The 16058-nt window shown below is 40.5% G+C and overlaps 1 protein-coding gene across 2 annotated transcripts in view; it reads left to right on the forward strand.

Annotated features, from left to right (window-relative positions):
- BICC1 (BicC family RNA binding protein 1) overlaps positions 1-16058 on the forward strand; it is a 681813-nt gene that overhangs the window by 277434 nt on the left and 388321 nt on the right. For both annotated transcript variants that reach the window (XM_085604750.1, XM_085604761.1), the window contains exon 2: positions 3749-3795. In XM_085604750.1, coding sequence (XP_085460876.1) covers positions 3749-3795 — 47 coding nt within the window. The remainder of the gene's footprint in view (positions 1-3748; positions 3796-16058) is intronic.

Genomic DNA, 16058 nt, shown 5'->3' on the forward strand with positions numbered 1-16058 from the left:
AAAATTAAAAGTGTGTATTTGAGACGAAAATGTGTGCATTTTCAGAATCTCCAAGCTGATGTTTGGAGAAAATGGTTGAATTTCCAAAATATTATTAAACCTGATATTTCAATGATAAGTGATGTGACATTTGTGAGACATATTAATATTATTTTGATTACCTTGGTGCCATGAGCATCACAACTTTGGCCAATTTATTAACTGTGCAAAGACATCCCAAAGTGACAAAACCTTTTTTCCATTACTGCTGACAACCCTGCTTGATGCACTAAGATGTTCACTACTGGCTTAGGATGGCCACTAATGTAATCTTGTTGGATGTGGTCACTATTACAATATTAATAATATTAGTGGCTTGGGATGATTTTGATTGAACATATGTAGCTCTTACTACAGAAAAGGTTGGAAACCTCTGTTCTAACACATACAGTAGAGCATCTAGATATGATTTAGTCAAATAAACATGTATGTTTCCATGTTTGGCACTGGTGTGAGAATGTTTCACTAGATTTAGAAATATATAGATCCAGATGTTGCAATTTTGTATGCCTGCAATGAGCATGTGAACATTCTCAACAAATACTATCAACTGGTGGTCAGGTCATTTACAAGCAGAGAAATGTTAGTGTTTTGGTTGAGCTCTCTGCAACCGGGGAGAGGAGCGCAAGACACCTTTTGCCAGCTAGGGAGGAGTATAGGGGTGTTAAGGACTTTTAAATATTTTGGGGGTCTTTGGGGTGTTGGAATTCATGGCGAACATGGGTAGGGCAAACTGCAGACCAGTTTAGTGGCAATAAATCTTGTGTGCAAATCTGAGTTTGTAGCATTATTTAAAATTGATAGGATTTTAATGACTTATTAACTGGGAGATCTGTTGTAGATGAGCAAAACAATTCCCTTAAGCGTGATGCTACATTTAGCAAAATTATCCCTTTTGGGCTTCCCAGACTTCCGGTTCCTGAAACCAGCAGGAAAACATAAATAGTTTAAATGCATATACAGTAGGCAGCCCACTTGTAAGGTGCAGATATGGCAATGCAAATGCATACTGAGAGTACAGAACTAAATTAAAAAAGCCTAGTTCCTTACTAGTAGGGTGGAGTATGCCATCCTGCCCCTCTACATATGTTACTGGATGGTGATTGATAGTTTTATTAAGTACAGACCTCATTGATAGAAGCCTTTGAGAACATGTCAGTAGCAGTCCAAAAGGTAATGTAATATCTGGTGTATCTTTATTTTTGCAAATCATATTGGAAACATATAGAAATTAACTCCTGAGGTAGGATAGACAAAACATTCCAGATTAGGAGGGTGTATAAATGGATTCGGGCCCCAAGAAATTGATCCAAAATGAGCAAACACTATACTGTAAGCAGCACCAAAGCAGATTATGCAATTGATTAATTGTATTTTTTACTGGATTGACACATTTCCTATAATAAAGTACTAATCTTACTCTGTTTGCACAATATCATGATGATTGCTATTAATATAGACCAGATTATGCAATGAATAAACTGGCACATGGCAAATATGCACAGATTGGCTACTGAAAAAATTCCATTTACAGCCAACCAATAATTACTTTCTGACTATTGCAAACATTTCATTTTCACATGAATTGTTAGTTGTAAATGGTATTTTGCATTGGTCAGTTGGTAGAAATATCAGTGTGACATTGCATGGAACTATTTTTGCTATATGTAATGAATCCCTTTAGTCTACTTGTTAACACGTAATATTTTTTCATAGTAGAAGGCTCTTGGGTTGTTTTCATTTCACAAAACTTTAGTGAAATAAAAATGCATTCCACATAGTACATGATGATAAGGCTATTAATATAATAAGAATTATACAAATACAAATAATGGAATTTAGTGGCACAATTATATAGTATTAAGAGATCTAAATATACTTAAAATGTGATATCAGTTACCAAATAGCATTAGAAATGTTAACACTAAGAAGCATATTGAAATTTCTGAGTAAAAAATAATTTAGATTTATTTTTTCTAAAAAAAGAGAAGTCTAAAGTGGCCATAGAAAAAGAATAGTGAGACAAAGAGGAAGATAAAATTAGAAGTAAGTCATAGTGAAGTTACCAAGACACTGCCAATTACTGTTGAAAAACAACAATAGGTATTAAATTACTGAAATATTCCACATTTTAAGGTATCATAACTTTAATGCAGTATCATTGTAATATTATTATTAAATAGCTATAAACTCTGGTGGATTAAAAGTGTCATTTTGAGATTTTATTTCTTCCAGAAAATATTTGATAAATATTTAGTGAGTGGAAGCCAAAGAAGATACTAATTAATTTGATTGTTAATTGTAACTACTTGGGATATCCAAATTATGATTAGAGCAAACCACAGTCCACCAGGAATTAAAACATAGATCTAACAAAACATCTGTTGAGAAGCAATTGATATTATCAGATAAAGCTATTTGCTTAAGACTTGCAAAGGAGCCCAAGAAAATGAATGTGAAGGGTGGAGGCTATTCCAAATCAAGCGTCTTATTGGATGTTCCTCACATAGATTTCCAGAAATGTTGTACACATTTACAAGTGAAAAGTATAAGTTAGCATTAGAAGAGTTAACAAACCAATAAATAATATGAGAATTATAAAAAATGTTGTTTAATTGGTGTTAAAAGAAGTTGGTTAAAAATAAAAATTAAAGTTTGAGTTCTAGCTGTTCAAGGTTCAAGGGGTCATGAAGATTGTAGATCCGCTGAACACAAAGATTCTACATTAAAGTTCTTGGACAGTAATACATTCTATGTAATGTCTTATAAATAAGTCCTACTTTAGCCATTAGAGAGTCATTAACATTCTATGAGTTTTTATCTATATACATACTTGCAATATATTGTGTAGATAAAAATTCTTCGGAGATAACCGTTGTCCTAGTTAAATAACCATTGTGAAAGTGATGGCAAAAAATTAAAACCATTTTAAAATTCAATTAAAAGGTAAAGCTTTAGCCTCAGGAAATCCGAGAAATTGAGAAAATAACTTTTATTTGTCCATGAACCCTAGTAAATCATTTTACCATATATGTTTTTTAGAGATTTATAACAATTAGTCGAGACAGGAAATACCTGTTTTGTACTACCATTAGGAATGGTTGGGTTACTCAGCCATTCATGAGAGACTCTTCTAATGGCCAGTATTAGAAAAAAAATACTTTCTTTGAAAGTCAAATTAGATAATTAAACTTTTGCAACTATAGTCAATCTAGGTGATATGTAATCAATATTTACACGAAACAAAGATGAAGCTTGCCACAAATAAAAAGAATAGTGATAAAGTTTAAAATCAGGAACCTTACACTATAATCTGAGTTGCTTTTTTTCTTGTGGTACCTAAATGCAGATATTTGTTATTTCACAAATGCTCCTGATCGTTTTTTTTTTTTTCCATCATGACTCGCCATTCCGTGTAGAGAAAAAACATTTCTCTTTATGCAGTCCTGCACCTTTAACAATCACCAATAATGTGCATTCTATTATGCTATGTTAATGGTCTCAGCTGGGGGTTGGAAATGCATTGTGACATCATCCACTGGGTGTACCTTATATATTTGTGTTCCCATCTTGAAATAAGTTGATTTGAAAACAATCATACAAGAGCACACATTCGGCTTAAAATACAAACTTTTCAACTGCTGCTCAAATGTTTTTTGTTGAAAAATCAATAATGGAAATGTAACAGTATGTTTCTTTTTGCTTTCAGCTGCTGCCGAGGGAAAAGGAAAAAGCGGAGAAGATTTTTTTCAGAAGGTAAAAGCTCTCTGATATATTTCTTTTTGCTACAGGTGTCACTTTTAGAGTGCCAGTATGATAAACATTGGTTATTATCAAAATGTATACTTATAGAAATACCTTTCTTTATTTAAGAAATAGATTTTAAAAAACTGAGATTCTAAACTGTTCAGTGAACTTTAATTGTAATTTTGTACTTAAAGAACTAGCATGAAAAATAGAGATTGTTTTGAGGGGTCCAGGCCCTAGCTGGTCCTGGCTGCATCTGCAGTAACATGAACCTCCTACCACAACTTGGGAAGTGAGCCCTTAAAAGCTTGGTATTGCGCCCATGAGCCTGGTATGATAAAGTGTTTGCATCTTCATGGATTACCTTATTATAGCGCTCACTATGTTTTTTGAAAATGATGGGGTTTAATAGTACAGTCCTGACAGGTGGGACTCCCCCCCCCCCCCCCCCCCCCAAAAAAAAAAACATGACAAAACAACTGGGTAAGTTGGTCACTGCTGACTGGTGACAATACCAACATAGAAAGATGACCTATGCACAAAGATGTGCTACTTTCAACAGTGATGCCTATTCAAATGACAATAACATGAAACAAAAATAGAGCAAACCAAAATTACATGCGAATAGGGATTTAAGTACAATTTGGCTAACAGAGCTGCAACAAAAAGTATGTTATGCCCACATAGTGCTTTAGGTGGACATTTCCATTCTGCTAACGACAAATGACAGTTGCATCCCACTGGGCAGATGGTGCGTCCAGTCGGAGATGTTGTTTGAGTTACTAGCTTGTCTACATAAAGTCTCTTAACTAGTTTGATGTACAAGTTTGGTCCTTAGTCAATGGTTCCCTTGAAAATAATGCATTACGCCTCTGTGTACAACACACTTTTTTTCTTAGCCAGTGCAGTAATGGTTATTGTTACCAGCTTTACATTGTTATCTTGTGTATAGTGTCTATGATAGCTAAACTGTGTCCTAATGGATCATTTTAAATACATCTCAAGGGTAGAATTTGGCTGTGATATCACTAGAATAATACCTGCAATTTCTTTATATTGCTAGATGGAGGTGCCTACGACCCACACAAGCAAGTAAGAGTCTCAAATACATATTTAGAGATTTTTACAAATGGTAAAAAAAAGATTAATAACACAATAATGACACATTATCCAATTTGCACTTTTTTTTGCACATTTTACAATTAAAGAACTGAATTAATGCATGGAAAGCCAATCCACATTTCTACCAGCAAAAGGATTGTTGTAAATTGAATGGAAAAAGGCACAATTGCAAGTTGCAATGGTGTTAACTGCAATTTTTTCTTACATCTAGGTTTACCAGGTGCAGGAACATGAGCCCAAATTTATTTTAAGCGAAAATCTGTCTGGTGACATCACATGAGGCTCAAACTGCAAGCGCACTCTGGCCTAGACCACTGCCTGATTCCCTTCCATATCACGGGTGAGCATGAATGCTCCTCCCTTTTGACCCACACCTGTGCTGGTTTCTTGAGTTCCACCACACCTTACACCCTCACCCTGCCCCCACAGTTTCATTCACCACCTTTCTCGCAATAGACTTTTCTGGATGGGATTAAGCCTTCCCCTCCTATGGGTAACCTCACTGATAATCCTAGTCCTGTCTATCTCACAACAACCAAGGGAGAAACTGCTGACACCAGTCGCATGAGGGGCTCCCTTTTAAAGCCTTGGAGGGAAAGAACCGGTTTGAAGTTTACAGGGGCTATTCTAAAGCCCTGGAAAAAGCTGTTAAAAAAACAAAGATTAATTCTACCATCTCAAAAAATCCCATCATACTGTGCAAAGGGGTTGTTGACCAGCCAGTCGACTTCTTCTAGAAAGTGTCGATAAGAGGTGTACGAATGATGTGGCATCTCTGAGCCTCCCATCTGATAGAACTTTTCAATGCCACTATTAAACCCCTGCACAATGGAGACACCCACAGGAAAAAAAGGAAACTGCAGAAAAAGAGGAATGTTGGGTCCCATGTGGATGAACCCCTATCTGGAGTGGAGGAACTCTACAGACATGTACTCACTGCTGCTGGAAGGAGTCAGCTGGGTTCTGGAACCAAAAACACCTTACAGAATTAGGCTACCAGTAGCTAAAGATCCAGGGGGAAGGAGTTACTTGATCTCTCCCTCTTCTGAGAGAGAGCAGTTAAAAATGAGTTTACTTTGATCATTTTGCTGTGAAGCTTCAGTGCCCAGGGGCACCAGCCAAGTGACTTAATCACTTACCCTCCCATCTATGTTGTTATAAGACTAGGTAGGCTATTGCCCCAGTGATCCCATTATATATTACCCCCTGGGGATCTGATGACATAATATTACATTATAGTTGAGCCCAAGTGGGCCCCACCATCGATCCGTCCTTCATAGAGAGCCCTTAGGGCCCACAGCAGCCATCCTCCTTCACTCCAGTTCCCTGTGCTGAAGGAGAACTTGCAGAAAATAATGAAGGAGGCAGGGGGCATGAAGGAGACAACGGAAGAGTTTCTCTTTCTGGCTAAAAGAGAAGAGCTGGAGAGGGATTTAGCCAGCCTGCCAGCGCGAGCTAAGGATCCTTTGCAGGCTTTGCTTACTCTATGCGGGTGCCTTAGGAAAGAGACCAGGGCACCTGAAGGTGAAACATGCTAGAGGGCATTTGGGTCAGGGGAAAACAAAGTAAACAAGCATTGGCATAGCCAATAGGTCTTGCTTTTGGGACCTTATAAGTGTATAGCCATGCAACAGTTGCATAACTAAATACTTAAAAGGTCCCAAAAGCGAGACCTATTGGCTATGCCAATGCTTGTTTCTGTTTATTATTGCTCTGTAGTAATGGCGGTGCACGGGTGCCACCATTACTACATAGAAGTAATAAACTGGGGAAAAAAAACAGGCTCACGGAGAACATCAAAGCGGCCGTGCAGCCGCGAAAGTGATCGCGATCAAACATCAAAGCAGCCGAGTGGCCGCGAAAGTGAGGCGCGTGTGCACATGCACTGTAGCTCTAGGCTACAGTGGTAGCACTTTTTTGGGCCCTCACAAAAAGTCTCGCCAGACCAGCGCATGCGCTGGGTCAGGCAAGACCTAAAAAGGAAACATTCACTAGCCGGTGGAAGCTGATTCAATAACTTGCCTGGGCAGTGGGAAGCTGCTTCCTAGGCCACTGGAAGGGCACTCCGTTTTGCAAATCAACACTGGTGGTGTCCAAAGAAGGCAAGTGGCACCACCAGTAGAGATTCTTTTACATTTGGGAGGCTGCTAGGAGAATGGCAGCAATGAACCTGTATTAATTGTTCATTTCTCCAACCTAAGTCTCCTAGTTTGAGAGATCCATGACCTAGTGAGAGGCATTTCACTGTTGCAAACAGGCCTACAGATGGTATTGTTGTCTTCACGCACGGGAGTACATGGTAAAAAAAAGATTAATAACACAATAATGACACCTTATCCAATTTGCACTTTTTTTTGCACATTTTACAATTAAAGAACTGAATTACTGCATGGAAAGCCAATCCACATTTCTACCAGCAAAAGGATTGTTGTAAATTGAATGGAAAAAGGCACAATTGCAAGTTGCAATGGTGTTAACTGCAATTTTTTCTTACATCTGGGTATACCAGGTGCAGGAACATGAGCCCAAATTTATTTTAAGCGAAAATCTGTCTGGTGACATCACATGAGGCTCAAACTGCAAGCGCACTCTGGCCTAGACCACTGCCTGATTCCCTTCCATATCACGGGTGAGCATGAATGCTCCTCCCTTTTGACCCACACCTGTGCTGGTTTCTTGAGTTCCACCACACCTTACACCCTCACCCTGCCCCCACAGTTTCATTCGCCACCTTTCTCGCAATAGACTTTTCTGGATGGGATTAAGCCTTCCCCTCCTATGGGTAACCTCACTGATAATCCTAGTCCTGTCTATCTCACAACAACCAAGGGAGAAACTGCTGACACCAGTCGCATGAGGGGCTCCCTTTTAAAGCCTTGGAGGGAAAGAACCGGTTTGAAGTTTACAGGGGCTATTCTAAAGCCCTGGAAAAAGCTGTTAAAAAAACAAAGATTAATTCTACCATCTCAAAAAATCCCATCATACTGTGCAAAGGGGTTGTTGACCAGCCAGTCGACTTCTTCTAGAAAGTGTCGATAAGAGGTGTACGAATGATGTGGCATCTCTGAGCCTCCCATCTGATAGAACTTTTCAATGCCACTATTAAACCCCTGCACAATGGAGACACCCACAGGAAAAAAAGGAAACTGCAGAAAAAGAGGAATGTTGGGTCCCATGTGGATGAACCCCTATCTGGAGTGGAGGAACTCTACAGACATGTACTCACTGCTGCTGGAAGGAGTCAGCTGGGTTCTGGAACCAAAAACACCTTACAGAATTAGGCTACCAGTAGCTAAAGATCCAGGGGGAAGGAGTTACTTGATCTCTCCCTCTTCCGAGAGAGAGCAGTTAAAATTGTGTTTACTTTGATCATTTTGCTGTGAAGCTTCAGTGCCACCAGCCAAGTGACTTAATCACTTACCCTCCCATCTATGTTGTTATAAGACTAGGTAGGCTATTGCCCCAGGGATCCCATTATATATTACCCCCTGGGGATCTGATGACATAATATTACATTATAGTTGAGCCCACGTGGGCCCCACCATCGATCCGTCCTTCATGGAGAGCCCTTACGGCCCACAGCAGCCATCCTCCTTCACGCCAGTTCCCTGTGCTGAAGGAGAACTTGCAGAAAATAATGAAGGAGGCAACGGAAGAGTTTCTCTTACTGGCTAAAAGAGAAGAGCTGGAGAGGGATTTAGCCAGACTGCCAGCGCGAGCTTAGGATCCTTTGCAGGCTTTGCTTTCTCTATGTGGGTGCCTTAGGAAAGAGACCAGGGCACCTGAAGGTGAAACATGCTACAGGGCATTTGGGTCAGGGGAAAACAAAGTAAACAAGCATTGGCATAGCCGATAGGTCTCGCTTTTGGGACCTTATAGGTGTTTAGCCATGCAACAGTTGCATAACTAAATACTTAAAAGGTCCCAAAAGCGAGACCTATTGGCTATGCCAATGCTTGTTTCTGTTTATTACTGCTCTGTAGTAATGGCGGCGCACGGGTGCCGCCATTACTACATAGAAGCAATAAACTGGGGGAAAAAAAACAGGCTCACGGAGAACATCAAAGCAGCCGAGTGGCCGCGAAAGTGAGGCGCGTGCGCCCGCGCACATGCACTGTAGCTCTAGGCTACAGTGGTAGCACTTTTTTGGGCCCTCACAAAAAGTCTTGCCAGATCAGCGCATGCGCTGGGTCAGGCGAGACCTAAAAGGGAAACATTCACTAGCCGGTGGAAGCTGATTCAATAACTTGCCTAGGCAGTGGGAAGCTGCTTCCTAGGCCACTGGAAGGGCACTCAGTTTCAAATCAACACTGGTGGTGTCCAAAGAAGGCAAGTGGCACCACCAGTAGAGATTCTTTTACATTTGGGAGGCTGCTAGGAGAATGGCAGCAATGAACCTGTATTAATTGTTCATTTCTCCAACGTAAGTCTCCTAGTTTGAGAGATCCATGACCTAGTGCGAGGCATTTCACTGTTGCAAACAGGCCTACAGATGGTATTGTTGTCTTCATGCACGGGAGTACATGCACTTTCGTTGCAAGGTCTTGTTTGCTTTGCATTCCTTTTAAAGGAAGTGCCTGACACTCCATTGTTTTGAATATTAAAAACGTAATTGTCTTGTATAGTTTGAAAGTAAATTACTTTATTTATTCCCTTAAATGAGTAAAGGGTAGTACCATCATGAAAGGCTTTGAATATTAATTGCATTGTGTTTGAGCATATATTTTGCCTTTAACTGTTCTGGAGCTATCCTCACAAAGGCAGTAGCCCTGACATTTAATACATGTAGCCCTATATGTTGTGTTTGGCACATTGGGTGCAATGTGGTTTTAGGGTTCAGGACTTGCTGTTGCACTGATAGATTCTGGTGCCTCCTCTGCAGGTTTTCCGGGGTATATGTCGGGGATTACCTGGCTGTGGGATCTTTGAGTGTGGGCCCCTAGCTGGTTGACAGGCCCCTTAGAGACTTTCACTGTGTGTATTTCCAAGTTCCATTTTGTATATTTTTATTAATCTGTGCATAATATGTAGTAGTGTGTATAAAAACAAATTTTCCTTTTACAAGCAAAAGCACTGGCTGGACAGTAAATTACTAAGTGGTGTGTGCTGGGTTGTCAAGTTCGGAGTATCTAGCCCACAGCATCTCCTCTAAGTAAGCTGTGGAATATTCAGCCTGGCGACCCTGAGAACTAAGTGCTAAAAATGGGAACGTGGTTCTCAATTGCCGGGTCCGGGGTGCAGGGGCTCCAGGACAGCAAGGATGGAAGATCCCAGTTATTCCAATAGGCCTCTGCCTACTCTGGGTTCCTCTCACCCAGATTCCTTCCAATAACATCTGTTGTATTAATGTCTCAGCACTGTTTTTGTGGACACTGCTACTTAGTAGAATTTTTTGCCACAGGTTTTAAGATGGACAGCTGATATTTCTGAATTTATGAAAGCCTTAAAAGTGTGGATGTTTAGCCAAAGTGATTAGTCCTTTGTTGTCTCCCTAGTCCTTGGGGTTGTTGTGTTCTTTACCTATGTGTTTTCCTTAGTGCCATGATAATCTTTGGGTGTGTGGTGAAATTACTAGTCCTCAATTTATGTGGCTATGAATTTCTTGCCTGCAGAACTGGGATAGCTAATTTACTGTGCTATTTCTAGTCCTAGAATATTTTGGATAGAACTTAAAAATTCCCCAAATAATTAGCAAACATTTTGAAATCTAATGTTGCAATGTTGACCAGTCCTGTCGCGTAGGCCCCACTGTATGCCAAAAACTAGTATACCTATCCCTATTCAAACTTGTGACCTGTAGATTACGCCTGATATCCGCGGGTGTTAATGCACCCTAAAATTGAATGAAAAATGAATGCCTAGACTAATGAAGGGATGCTCTACGAACAATGCCATTTGGATTGGAGCAGTGTCTGTGATACCAACCAGTGGTGCTGGACCTATTTCCAGAGTGGGAGTGCTGCCATCAATGTTACATCACTGAACTCACAGGGATTATGAAACATCCATGCACCATGGAAAGAACAGGTGTGGCAAATGGGCTACTCCTATTCGGCAAGAGTGGTTAGGGTGTAGTATGTAGCGGGTGGTGCATTCGAAGCGCGCTGTTGTAAATATATTCTATTGGTAATCATTTACAGACATTGAAAACGCCACTAAATATGCAAACGATGGGGTGTGGAAATCGGGTTTGACTGAATATTTGTTATTTCTGCATCGCCAAGTAAAGTGGTTTGATATGTTTTGATCCTATTAAAATCTTTTTTTTCATCACACTGCATGATTACAAAAAAGAAGCACTTCATTTGGGCTTTCCTAGCGGATATGTTTTGGAATATCTGTACAGTTCATGTATAAATATTTAAATGTTGTGTTTCCTTTCACACCAGCAACATTGTCACAGTTCAATTAACAAAATCTCCCCACTTTGGTGTTTACAGTTTCTTTCTCTGACTGCAATCTCCATGTTAGACGAATAAGGAACAATTTGTCAGAAGACCTAGTCTGACATTTGTCCTCTGACTTTAAAGCAAGGCAAATGTGTTTAAATGCATTTTTATTGCTTATTCACTTTCGAAAACACGAGCATGCTTATTTTGGGGTGCTGCAGCACCCACAGCGCCCCTCATTCCAGGTCCTATGATACCAGTATGTGGTGGACGCACAGAGTATAGCCAATATCTCCATATATCATCCCTGTACATTTAATGCAAAACCAGGCGCAGTCTGTGAATCTTATCTAGTCAGAGACGAACGTCATCTTTAGGCAAAATGCCATGTGTATTATGGCACGGTTTCAAGACAAGATATCCTCGCGAGAGTCCTGGAGCAAAAATGCATGCAGAACATCGAGCAGTTCATTGCGATTGTTTACACCACGTTTTCATGGTCAATGAGATGGCGAACAGCTGGAGGAAGACAGCGGAGACTGTGAAGGGTCATACATGTTACGCCATGTCTGCAGTTACCGACAATGAATCCGCCTCAGTAGAAGTGGTTCTTTGCCCTGCTGGCGCAAGCTGTTCAAGCTTAAAAGCTGCCAATGTATGTTTTCATTAAAAAAAATGCATCGTCCACTCTGACGTATACACATTTTGGCCCTTATTATGAGTGGCCACTTAATTCCAGTGGGGCTGGAAACAGCAGTTTTCATCTCCATCAGAATTAAAAGATAAGCAGGAAGGCCTTGGAGCATTTTACTTTAACTTTGAGATTGTGGGTGCTTTCTCCAGGAAAAAGTGAATTACTTGGAGTTACCTCGGACCCTAGTATTGTAATTTACAGGGCTTTGAAATTAAACACCTGAAAATCTGGGGCCCACCTCATAGAATCCTTAGTCGCCATTTATTCGGGCTCTTAGACGAGGAACATCTGGGCGTATCAGACCCGGAAGTACTGAGTTCCGACTTCCGAGGCCTTAGTGGCGTTGCCTGTGACATCACTTGACCGTTGACCTCTGCAATGAGCTGCTGTACTTGGATAATCCTCATAAAAAAACTCGCGTAGACGGCATATTTCCAGGCAGTAGTTTGATGAGGCAGAGGCGCGCAGCTACTAAAGCCAGTGAGCGCCAAATACATTCGCACACAGCTAAATACATTCTCACACAGCTGCCATGGTTGTTCGAATAATAAGAGTTGCCATGCCCTTACAGGAGGTGTTAGCAGCAACATAAGGCTAGCAAATAATTGAGAACCCAGGCCACCATTAATGGCAACTATAGTTACACAATGTATCCAACAGTGTTTTAAGTTGGAAGCACTTTGCAACATTATAATCCCTGCTGTGCCTATATGTTATTTGCCATTTGGATAATTTCTAAGCACTCCAAATGTTTGCATATGAAAGAAGTGGAGCAGAGAGATTTGTTCAGAAACACATGATGTAATCGGGGATTGATTCAAGTCATTTTTTTGGCAGAAGCAGCTTCATGTGTGTATAGGATACATGTTTTTTTTATAGAATGTGACTCGTTGGTTTTAAAATCATGCACAATTCGTTTTTGTCGCATGGGTCGAGAGCGGGTGGCAGGACCGCGTGATGCACATTGTGATAATCCCGCTTCTTTCAAACAGATGTACAAAGTATGAGTTTTGTTAATCATGAGCCAAGTGTTCCATCTCTCTGTCAAGTTATGGGTGAATGGGTTTAACCTTGATGAGGAGCCCCAGCCATGGCATTCCAGACAATGTCTCTTTGTTTTATTGTCAACAGTGGCATGCCATTAAATATGCATATTAGACTGTGATGAGGGCTGCCATTTTCGAGGTTTCATTTTGGGGAAGGTCCTTAAGGGAACTGTAGGACTGTCACCCATGCTGCAGTGTTGTGTGGTTGTATCTGGTTGATGCACTTTGCGGATAGGTTTACGGAGAACTACACTACCCCTGTAGAGGCAGTGATTCATGTAGCCAATGGTAAGAGCAACAAAGGTTATTGATAGGATGCTTGAGTTAATCTGAGTTGGTAGACAGGACTCTGAGCTGAATCCCACTCTATTGCTTTGCTCGGTGTATTACTAGAATCAGGGAGAAAACGTATACAAATAGGTCTTGGCCTTGCACCAAAGAGGACAGTCCAGCTCTAACTGTTGATTCACATTTCCCATGAAAGGGCCACCTCTCTCTCCTCCCCCAAATGATGATGTGAAGACATCTATTACATCAGACTGTTCCAGTTTCGTTTTTTCAATATGCAAGTTGTCCATAACTTCAAGTAGTCCTGCTGTCATTGGGAGTGAAGGGGCAAAGATTACATTTTGGCCCAAAATATTACTTTAGGGATACCTTTTTGCTCAAACACAATAACATTTTGGACCGAATAGAATCAAAATTCAAAAAGTTGGGGAGGTGCAAAGCTTCCTGGTTACTCATAGCTTACATTATTCTGCTATATCGAACATCTTACTTCAGTGGAAGTTAAAGGCTGCAAACATGTATTTCTAGAATGAATAGAATCCTTCTGAGAGAAAGCAAACAAAGGTCATGCCGTTACTGTATATACTTGGACGAGGGCCATATCTACAGCTGAGGACAACTTTATTGCTGTTCCAGAATCTGCCGACTCATTGTTGATAAACCTAGGCACTTCTCTTTGGGGGCACTTGGTTGCTTTGGGCCTTAGGCGGTGGCCAGAGCATTTAGGCCTTGCTCTACCCCGAATGACATGGTCAAAAGTCTGGGGATGAATATGGATTTGTCTCTTTGCTTTGACAGACAAATCAACTTAATATCCCCTAGTTTTCATTATCTAGGTCTGCTGCGTAAGGTACTTCTGCTGTTTCCTAAGTCAGCACCCACCACTGCGTTGTGCACTATCATTCATTCCACTTAGGCTACTGAAATGTGCTTAATCTTGGTCTTCCAGAAATGATTCTACTTATTCAGTAGATTCATAATGCCTCTAAAGAAGTTCTTATAGATCCCTCTCTCTTCTGCTCCGCATATTCACACTTCCATACCTTGCTTTGGCTAACTGTGCAACTACACATCAGGTTTAAGGATCTGTTTGTGTCATAGTCTTTTACAATAAGGAAACCAGCTTTCCGCAGTCTGAACGTACTCACTACACTCGATCCTGTTCTTACATCTGCGGATGCCCAGCTTATATCTGTGCCACGCTTTAGGTGCTCCAGGCTGGGCGGCTTTACATTTTCCCTTCTTGGCTCAGTTCTACGGAACTCTCTGACACTGGAAAGGAGCTGTAACTCACTTACCCCTCCTTTCGCAAAAAGGCTTAATTTCCAGCTTTTTGCCATGTAGTAAAGTCTCTGTGAATGTTAGACAGTACAGTCCTCCATGCCCAACGCCAGAGTACCCTTAGGGTAGCTGTCCCACTTTATGAGTCATTTTAATCATTCATTAAGCACATGATATACGGTAGGCACTCACTCATGTTGGGTTCATGTTAAAGTAGCTTGAAAAATGCAATGCAAAATAATGGGCCTACTTTAGCATGGCCTGAAGTGTCCAATCCCTTGGGAGGAATGTGCCATACAAGTTGTCACTGTCAATGGTCATGTTTAATAGTCTATATCAAATAGACAAACTATTTTTGTATTTCATGCTGACGATTGTAACTGTTTGGATTAAACATTGCATTTGAGAAAATCCAGATGACTGAATATGATAAGGTAGGCTGATGTGGAAAGAGACAGAGAGAGGCTTGAACTAAATAGGCGGGGTGAAAGGTTCCAGTCAAATCCGAACACACAGTCAGCTTGTCGGAAGTGTTCAGAAAACCTGCATGTTGACAAATTAAAGGCCGGCTAGTGGTCGTTCAAATATAAGTGATGCTAAACATTTAATAGAATTATGGAGGCTGGCAATTCAGAGAGATTTACAACTGGACCTATCAGTGTTACATTTTTCACCCCTAAAGAACTGAGTTAGAGACCATGCTGTCAGAATTGACTAAAATATGTCCGCACTACCTGTAATAATCTTAATTAATCAATTGTTCGTGTTTTGTTATTTTACCCAAAGACAGTTCTTCAAATATATCTAACTTGATTGATTAAGATTCAATGATATCAGGGGGTGTCGTGGCTGTAAATAGATATCAAAAACTCTATCTTAGAGAGGAATAATTAGTCTTTCACTGAGCATGTTCTTTGCACTCCTCTAAGCCATGCGTTAAATGGAAATATAAAAGTGCAGGTACTCATTAAAATGAGCAATGGGTGTGGCTAGTGGGAAGGGCCAGGGGTGGGGCTATGGGCAAGGCATAATTCTACATGAGACACTTCTATCAAGTATTAATTTTCCGTTGCATTGCCCTTGAGAGTACTATTACATTTCCCATATGTGTAGATTCCCTCAGCACATGTGGCACAAGGCATCTATAGTAATCAACAGCTAGTATGATGCCAGGACCCTCAGAAATATGTAACTCATTACAACAAATGATGGCCATAGTATTTCCTTGTGTTGTAATATTTGCAGATTCTTGCATTTCCCTGCGGAGATTAGCCTTGTCCCTCACCACATTGACCTCTCACTGGGGCTCAGAAGATTTTGTCAAATCTGATCTTGAATGTTTAATTTTTGGCAGTATCCTATATCTGAATCAACTCCTGTATCTTTTTGCATTACTTTCAATATTACGTACTCTAATTTACCCTCTGCAAAGGGGGACTTTAGGTTTAGAAG

The sequence above is a fragment of the Triturus cristatus genome, chromosome 1_2 (assembly GCF_964204655.1).
Source record: "Triturus cristatus chromosome 1_2, aTriCri1.1, whole genome shotgun sequence".
Taxonomy (NCBI): Eukaryota; Metazoa; Chordata; class Amphibia; order Caudata; family Salamandridae; genus Triturus; species Triturus cristatus.